This window comes from Eurypyga helias, unplaced genomic scaffold (assembly GCF_000690775.1).
Source record: "Eurypyga helias isolate BGI_N326 unplaced genomic scaffold, ASM69077v1 scaffold2645, whole genome shotgun sequence".
In the NCBI taxonomy this organism is placed as follows: domain Eukaryota; kingdom Metazoa; phylum Chordata; class Aves; order Eurypygiformes; family Eurypygidae; genus Eurypyga; species Eurypyga helias.
Genome location: NW_010250611.1, coordinates 3,429 through 13,306, shown reverse-complemented (window position 1 = coordinate 13,306; position 9,878 = coordinate 3,429). Strand labels below are relative to the sequence as shown.

Genomic DNA, 9,878 nt, shown 5'->3' with positions numbered 1-9,878 from the left:
GGACAGCCCAGAAAACCAACCGTATCCTGGGCTGTATCCAGAGCAGCGTGGCTAGCAGATCGAGGGAGGAGCTTCTCCCCCTCTACTCTGCTCTGGGGAGACCCCACCTGCAGTTCTGTATCCAGCTCGGGGGCCTCCAATGTAAGAAGGACATGGAATTGTTGGAGCGAGTCCAGAGGAGGCCACAAAGATGATCAGAGAGCTGGAGCTCCTCTGCTATGGGGACAGGCTGAGAGAATTAGGGTTGCTCAGCCTGAAGAAGAAAAGGCTCCAGGGAGACCTTACAGCACCTTCCAGTGCCCAAAGGGGCTGACAAGAAAGCATGGAGTGACAGCACAAGGGGCAATGGGTTTAAACTGAAAGAGGGCAGATTTACATTAGATATAAGGAAAAAATTCTTCATGGAGAGGGTGATGAGGCACAGGTTGCCCAGAGAAGCTGTGGATGCCCCATCCCTGCAAGTGTTCAAGGGATCATCTAGGGTTCATCCAGGCTGGATGAGGCTTTGAGCAACCTGGTCTAGTGGAAGGTGTCCCTGTCCATGGCATGGGGGTTGGAACTAGATGATTTTTAAGGTTCCTTCCAACACAAACCATTCTGTGATTCTATGAAATGCTGATAAATAGTATGGAACAATACTTGGTAAAGTAATTTTTAATTTCTGATAAAGGAAGTGTTTGACTCATAAATGGTTCTTTTCCTTACAAGAAAGGATCAGTAAGTTTTTTGGGTTTGGCAGTAACAGCAGTTCTGGAGTCTGATCAGCAGTGGTCATAGTATAAGATAAAAGAAAACACCACCTAATTTATGTTTCATAATAATTTTTTTTACTAGTGAAAAGTTAATTATAGAAAAAATCATTAATGGCTTTATTTACAGAGAAAGAATGGCAACAACAGAGAAACCCAATTTACCAATGACACTCTGCCAACAAGTGGTGATTCACTATCAGTAAGTGAATTAACCATCATTTCCTTACAAAATAAGAGTAGGCAAAAATATAACTTGGCAGTATTTCCTTCTTGTTAATATGGAAACTAATTAGTATAGTTATATAAAAAAGAATTGAACTAAATATGTCAAGGTCTCAGAATTGTTTGAATTCCTCTTTGCTTAATTAATCCAAATATTTAAATTAGCTTCCTCATGTAATTTGGTGTTTCAAACAGAATCCTACTGAATCCCACTGATAGGCACATAAAATTATTATTTGCAGACTGCTTATGTAGCTCCCTTTTGAAACCTGTAACTAAAAGATGTAGTTCCTTTACGTAAAAAGTCTTTAAGAAGTCCTGGACTCTGTTAATTAGCCAAGCACTTACCCTATTTTCTAACTGACCACCGGATCTCACATAGCAGACAACTCATCAGGTTTCTGATTTTTGTTCTTATTGGTAAGCCTAGACTACTCACACAAACACCATTTTAGCTACAACTTCTTCCCTACTTTACCTACAGTTTCCAGAAATTAAGACAGAAAATGTGGCTTGGAAACTGTGGTGATTACCAAGTGTCCAAAAGTTTATTAAAGAAAAGCCATACACTTACAGCACAGAAAGTTCAACTGCTGTGCGCATTCGCCTATCTTACTTTGCCATTTCTCCCCATTTCTCTTTATGCCGTGGTCCTTATAGCATTCATGGAGCACTCTGCATTTGCTGTGATTTTTTACTCGGGTTTTCTTTTGCAGGACAAACTAGTTTTTCATTGTTTTTCCCAGAACCCTAACACTTGAACTTTGCAGGCATTTGTAACCAGAATTAATTGTGCTTAGGAAAACATTCTTCCTCTGTTTTACTGAGATGGAGCACCCACAATTTTAGCATAACAGAGCACTGAACAAAACCTAACTCGGTCCTTAGTGTAAATGGTGAGCAGATCTCAGTCTCCCCTGCGTTAAACTGGAGTTGCAACGCTGTTTAGGATCAGGAAAAAGTAATGCAAGCCAGTCTCTTTTACTGTTGTCTAAAAATGGAAGTTGAGTTTTACCATTGAATCCAATGGTACAGTGTGGTAACTTCCACGCACCCATAAATTATGGAAAGTTTCTATCTGACTAAACAAGACTGGTTATTTTTTCTTTTCATTTTAAAATGGGTTGATATTATTAATTCTAAATTCCTGTTTCATCTTCTTTTCTGTTCTACAACCTATGTTGAGGGAAGTACTCTTCCAAATTAAAATGAGCCTTGTCTCTCTCAGACTTTTTAAGCACTTCTTTGCAACCTACACCTATTAACAAGAATCTTATGGGAATTGACTCATAATTTCTTCAAGATGAGCTCCAAAAAGACACATCTTACCCCATTTGCACTATTATAATTTTGCAGTAATCTATAATTACATTGTCTTCTTGGCAAATGCTGGAAACAGTATCAATATTCTTTATAAGTAGGTCAGTCTTCCAGAGAAAATCTTCTAGACACATGGCAAATTGTGAGTACCCCTGGTAACAAATGAAGAACTGTGCTGGGCTGTTCCATCACTGTCAATACGCTCGACATGAATTAAAAAATCTAGCCAATATTTGGAAGCAATAATTCCTACAAATCTTTTTAATGTCACAAACTGTATGACAGCTGCATTAATTACAAATATTGTCCTACAAAAAATAAAAGTAGACAGATTACCTCACATGCATTTTGTCTTTTTTAAGTGCAGCTTCAGGCTAAATATGCCAATGGATACAGTCTCAATATAAAAGTCTGAGCCACTAAAGAACCAGAGGTGAGATGGAGGGTGTTTACGGGAAGAAAAAGGAATCCAGGAAGTCTTCGACTTTGTAAACATATTCCTTTAAATGGCAAATACCTGTTTTCATGGAAATAGGACTGCAACCACAAACAGTTTAGCAAAGGCTAGCAACTTATCAGAATAGTATTTTTTGTATTTTTTTATACAGTAACTAAAACTTGTAATAACATTTTAATTGACACATCCATAACACTTGTAGGCTCATACATATAACATTATACTTTTTTTTCAAAAATAAATTTGAAAACATGAAGCAAGTATGGTGAGACCTGGTAAAACGAGCTGTTGAAATAAGTTATCCTTTCCAACCTCTAAATGCAACTTGCAATTTTTGTAATAAAATTTAACCTCCTTACTGAGTAAAACCAGTTCGCATGCATCTGTGAGGTTAAGATGCTTAAACAACACAACCTCCACCTGTAGTTATGTAAACCCAACCTATATCAAGGGGGTTAAACATGTAACCTCATAAACCACATGTGAAAAAGTATTTTGTTTCTTACCTCAGCTGCCAGCTGTTGAAGAGAAGGGGATGCAACAGGGCGTAAGGTTGAGTTGCCTCTGACTGGGTTATGGAGGCTAACGTAAGCGACAACATTTCTTTGGAGAACTCTCTTGAGATCCTACAACACAAGCAGAGTGATGGTTATTACTATGCATCATTATAATTAAGACTTGTTTTTTTCTTCTTTCTAGGGAAAAACTGCACCCTACGTTTCTGTCCTCTGTAATTCCCTAAGTATTACTTAACTACTACTTCTTACAATATGCTGTTAAGACTTCAAAGGATATCTTAGTGTTATTCCTCTATATAGCAGAAGTTGTAATTCCATTTCACATATCATCTCAAAAAAATGCAAATAGGCCTAGAAGGAATCAAAAATGACTACGTGTTCAAGGCCAAAAATGAAAACATTACATACTGTGAAACGACATGAAGGCCTTTTCAACTTATGCCTGACAGAAGACAAACTTTAAAAGCAATCATTATCAACAGTTAAGTGTACTCGAATTTTTAGAAACCAAATTCAGATTTGAACAGCATCTTTCTGGGTTTTTTATTGTTTTGTTATGTTTTAGACTACAAAAATAGTATGTACGAACTGTTTCAATTATTATCTCTTTTAAAAAAAGATCCCCTTTGCCTTCCCCGTAATGAGTTACTGTTTGCATGCGATGGTTCTTTATATTGGACAGAAGGGGTGTAACACAATTACATCTGATGTAAAGCTGACTTGAAGTGGAACTAAACGAATTCTGCTTCCAGTCTAGATATTTTCAATTTGAATTTTCACCCATCTTGGTTTTGAAAAATAATCATGTGGAAAGTATGAAACTTCAATGAGAGCTAACTGCTTCTCACACATGATAAAAAACAATTAACTCTTAATTTTAGCTGGTTTAATTCAGCAGCCATGAACCTATCAGCCATCTATTCCTTTAATTTATCAACTGAAGTCTACCGTAATCACGTATGATCAACAATACTCTGATGAGGTATTTTCTTCCAATAAGATGATTCCTATTCTGTTGCAAGTAAGAGCCCAGGGAATTGTCTGTGTCAGATTGTATCTTAACTCCTTGGCACAAATATGTCAAGAGTGAGTCAGCACTAGCCATGGAGACACTGAAATGTTTATGTAATCATGTAAGCTATGGTACTGTTCATTCAGCATGCGCTTCATTCTGTTCTCCCCACACTAAGCCTATGAAGTAAAAATTAGTAGCTGTTGAACCCCCAGCAAGGAGAAAGAGCACTCTGAGCTACTCCCTGAGCTTAGGTCTTAATTTTGAAGTTTTCCCACATTCCCCAAACTCTGTTTCTCTGACCTAGGGAGGTGAAGAGCTCACAAAAGTACTGTATACGCAATCTTCACAGCTATGGGAAGAACTTGCCATCTCATTATCAAACATGCTGTTCCCTCTATACATGTTTCTACTGCATTTGCTATGGAGTACGTGAATGTACACAGATGTCACAGACCAGTTAATGAACCATAATTTCCATGTGATAATTTCATATGGTTTTCATGCTTAAGCAAAAGTAACCATTATTGCAATGAGTCCTTCTTAAATTATTTTACCTCTGCCCATTCATATGAACCAATGTTCCCAAAAGATGTCCCTCCCCACGAGCAGAAAACAATAGTGCGGTCAGGTCTCCAGCCTCTCTTCACCTTCAACATCAAGGCTTGTATAAAGGCTGTGATGATAGCAGTGCTACTGGCCCATTCTTGGCCACCATAATTATTCAAACTGTTGTGATGACTACCAATGACGACGTATCTGTCTGAATGTGAAAAAAGAAAACAAACAAGAGAATCTTATTTCTTCTGGATACCAGCATTAAAAGAATTTTAAAATGACTAAAAGATGAACTGTATTAGTAGTCTGTAATGTCATTAATACAACAAAATGCTGTCAACCAAAATTTATATGATTGCGTGCAAGACAATTATACAATCTAAGTACATAAAACGGTGAACACTACTTAAAAATAAACTAATAAATACATATATATATATAATTTCCTTACTTAAACTCTGTGCCATTGCCTTCATTGTTTTCTTATTACTCTCCCTTCTTACAAATTTGATATATACCACTTTTACAGCCAGGACTTTGTCATATAGATAATCTAATGAAGTTCCATGCTCACATTAGCGTTATGAAAAAAAACCCACAAATGAATGAGCCGTAACCTCTATCTTTGACATGTATTAGTGTCCAAAAAAAGAAAACAAAAGGTGTGGTAGTACAATGAGAAACATAGAGAAAACACACAAAGTATTAGTACTCCCTCACCTGGAAGACTCTGTTCAGTGCTCACCACCCTACCTCAAAAAAGACAGCAGTTGAGAAGCTGGTAACCAGAACGGTTATATATCAGGACTTAGACTTCCATGTAAGGAGACACTGAAAAGACCTGGATTGCAGGTTTAGAGAGGAGACATGACAGAGGAATAGAGATAATGAATGATACAGAAACGGTAAGTCAGACCTAGCAACTTTGATGATAGTGGGAGAAAGCATTTTCTAAAAAGAAAAGCAAGAGCTTTCAACCTGGAATAAAGAACATGCCTATGGTTATCCAGAAAAAAATCCACATTTCTTTTCAGAGAAATTAAATGAAATCTTCATCTCTCGAGGCATAAGGTATAATCTACATACTAACAAGTGTAAAGAACCTTATTTTATTCCAAAAGGATAATGCAGCATGAAACAACACGACTGACTAGTGTGACTGGTTCCTGTCAAGGAGTCTAAGCAGAGTTATGCTGAATGGCTTATTAAACTATTAGACCTTCCGTGTGTGGTAATTCACAACTGAAACCTCACTGAAGGATGGTTTACTGGTTGTGTTCCGATATTCAGTAGTCTCTCCCTGGTCCAGATACAGACTTTGAAAGGTGTTAGTTCCGTATTTCAATATACCAACACAGAAAAGAACAGTTACCAAGTGATGCCAGATTCACAACAATCTCTGGGTGTCATTTGGGTTGCAAAAAGTGCAGAAAGTTTTGGTTTTCTGATAATATTCTTTCTTCATTGAAGGGGATTCATTCCTCATTGTTGCCAGTACACTGGAACATTACGAGGCATCAGTGATAAAATGCTCACGTTTTATATTTCTTCTAAAATTAAATATCTACTCCTCAGTATCTTTTGCAGCAACTGCTGCCTACAAACAATTTTAACTGAACACCATTTTTTTTTATTGTAAAACCACTCTCTATCAAACTGCACGTTCCCCAGTTTGTGTTCAAGGCAATACACGACAATGTCATTTTATAAAGAATCAAAAATGCTTCAACAAACAGGCGATGTGTTATATAGGTAGCACACTACATTTTTAATCAACTGTTTAGAAGGTGGATAGGTATGTAAATGGAAATTTCTTTCTAAAGACAGATATGCACCATGTAAATTTAAGTGTGCATAATAATTTAATGTAAGAAAATGCCATTTAAATAACGTTTTTGATTTTGCAACTTGTGTGCTGCATCACAGGATGTTTAATTATAGGTTTCGCTGACAGGGAAAAATCATAGTATCCTCATGTCACATAATGTTAGGAATTGGGAACAGAAATGCATGGCCTTACAGACTCCAGGTCATTAGAGGAAGTGCCATGAACACAGGGTGATCAGACAGGATCAGTGCCTGCCCCGTCCCACAGTCTGTTCGGACTGTGAACAGCCTATGGGTAAGGGAGTGGAAACAGACCTTACGTAAAATAGTGTAAGACATTTTGATGGAAAAGAAAGCTACGAGTAAAACATTAAGAGCTAGTGTCTCCTTTGAAATTCTTCATTTTTGCACATCTCTCCCTATTGAAGAGAGGCAATTCCCTGAAGCAAATGACTATAAGAAAAGCATGGGAGAAAGGATGGTCAGAGGCAGAAGCTGTCCTTTCTCATAATCACTTCCTAAAGCATGCAGAGAAAGAGATCACATGGTAAGAAAAGAGAGAAAGAAAGGACTAGAGACAAAATATCCATTAGATACTTTTGAAAGTGATAAGATGGGATAATGTTCAGAGTAATGAAGGGCTGCACAACAGGGATTTATCATTAAAAAAGAGTGACTTCACACTGTCTTCTCTTATTATACATCCCATTTTCAACAATGTTCAACAGAGCTACAGCATCAGTGTTATGTTTTTCAGGCTTGAAAAGGCTACCAACAACGATATTTCCTCTGGTCCTAAATCTTAATACCTTGGTTGGATTTCAGATGCTCATGGCTACTCCTCACACTAAATGTCAAATAAGATCACCATTACATAGATGTGTTTGTCTCTGTGTGTGTTAGGAGGCCTTAAAGCGGAAAATAACCCATCATCCCTTGGTGGTGCTCAGCAGTCTTCCATTAAGCACTAAAGATAAATTTTGCTTTGTTTCTGCATTTCTGGGAATATAAAAGTGAACGTTTCAGGTGTATGAAATCCCATCAAAAAAAACAGAGAAACAACGCCACAAAAACATCAAGTACTCAAATCAGATGAGGGGGCATGGCTATAGTATCACCCAGGAAGAGCAGAGAGACAAATGAAGGTTTAACACTGACTCTGTACAAAATCTTATCCATGGTACATTACATCCTTAACTTGTGCCTATAGTAGAAGTCAGTTGCTATGGTCCTTGTTCAGCAAGACATTTACGGGACAAACTGTTGGCATCTGGGCAGCACTACTGACTTGACATGATTATATATCCTTAAATTCTTGAAGTTAAGCATATGCCAACATATCTTTAAAAAGTAGCTACATATTAAGAAACAATACGATGAAAGATTCAGGTAAAGAGAATTTAAAGAATTTATTAAACAGAAGCTGATGCATGCTTTTTATTATGTCTTGCGTCTGTTTCACGATTCAGCAGACAGTACGTCTAAACATGGCAGTTTCTACCTTTCAAATTCCGTGACAGCTATTTGCAAAACATTAGCAACAGCAGACCGGTAACTGCAAATTCCTGAAGGAAATTAAATTGTTTATTGAAATGAAATTCAATGTGCTGATTATTTTCTATGTTGTTTAAAAAACCAAACTTGTGGTGAAAAGTACAGCATTCAGCATGCACAGAACTGAATCGATACTTCACTAACAGGAAGAAACTTAAATTTTCTCCACCTCCTTCAGTTGACCACAAAAAAATGAAATGACTGGCCCACCTCCTAAAGGACTATAGATAAATTTGCAACTTTTCTTCTGAAGCTAACAAAATGAGTATTATTCAAGGCAAATGCGATGAGGTTGATGATGATGACATCTCTACATTAGGAATTGGTCTGGGTCTACAACATTTTGCACTAAGTAACCAGCAACAGCCTTCATTCATGTAGCAGATTCCCTTCAACTTTAAGGCCAATTCACTTGCAGACAGAATAAGCTCAAGATGATCTTCATTCCTGTGATGTCCTGATTATTGTATTATCTACACACAGCATCAAAGGAGGGAGAGGGTTTGTGGTTGATGTCACGGTTGCACTTAGAATCTTACAGTTTAATTCTCAGACATAAAGAGAAGTGGTTATTATTCATAGACTTGTATAAAACAAGCTTAAAGCATGATTCTAACACAAGACTGCATCAAGTGTCTCATTAAGAACTGTCACAGATTTCTGTACACAATAATAATATTTGATATCAAATTCTTCACTAAGCCAGGGACTGTGGGTTCAGTGAGACGCTTGAATTCTGTAGGGAAGTTCTGGACATGAAGCACAGAGTTTTATTTATCTCAAAATTCTGCTACATTGGGGGGAAAAAAAAAATCAAACCCTTTTCTAAAGCTGTATAGAAAGCTTAATTAATTCAAATCATGCAACCCAGTACACTGTAAAATTAAACCCACCAACATAGTTACTTGGTATAAAATACTAATATTCTCTATGGTCTACATGTAATTGCTGCATGTTGTCTAAAAATATGCTTATTGTAACTATAATATCCCCTTCAGCTCTTTTTCTGTTTAACCCTTATGTTCTGTTTTGTCATAAACCAAATCACAAAATGACTACAACAAAGGCACTCTCCTTCCTCTGCATTATCTGGCAAAATGGAATCCTGATCCCAGCTATGACACGCATCCATCATGAAACAAATCCTCGATACAAACGATAAAGGGCTACTTACCAGGAAATACAGTCCCTTTTAAATATCCAATAACATTAGAAATTGTCTTGTAAGTTGTGACTGACTGAGTATTCAGACTGATTATTTTTCTGCCTGTTAAAAGATTATTAAAGGAAAAAAAAAAAGAAAAAGTTAAACATGTTCATCCATCCAAGAAATCTACAGGCTGCAGACATAAAGTCCCCATGCATAAAAAAATAAAAAAAACCCAACAGCAACCAAAAAAGTTTCTGAAGAGGAACCATTAAAAGAGATTAAAACATGAAATATTATACTGTTTTCTTAGTCCCATTTTAGCAGTGGGGATCAAAGCTAGATTCTCAAAAGAGAGCTCTACTCCTTAACAGATTGCTCCACTCACTCAATACATGCTTCCAGAATACAACAGAAAAACTAAATTAAAAAGAGTAGGATTTACATAACGCTATGATATGGGAATTTGTCTTAATCTTTGTAGGTTTTTCTCCCCTGAATCTTTGCCCAG

At 36.9% G+C, this 9,878-nt stretch overlaps 1 protein-coding gene across 1 annotated transcript in view; it reads right to left on the bottom strand.

Moving 5' to 3' along the window:
• The window catches only part of LOC104509686 (inactive N-acetylated-alpha-linked acidic dipeptidase-like protein 2), a gene marked incomplete at its 5' end in the record, with an annotated part of 109,742 nt that extends 100,255 nt beyond the window's left edge, over positions 1-9,487 (bottom strand). Inside the window, 3 exons of the mRNA XM_010151715.1 lie at positions 3,258-3,377; positions 4,839-5,044; positions 9,395-9,487. Coding sequence (XP_010150017.1) covers positions 3,258-3,377; positions 4,839-5,044; positions 9,395-9,487 — 419 coding nt within the window. The remainder of the gene's footprint in view (positions 1-3,257; positions 3,378-4,838; positions 5,045-9,394) is intronic.
• Positions 9,488-9,878: the final 391 nt, after the last annotated feature.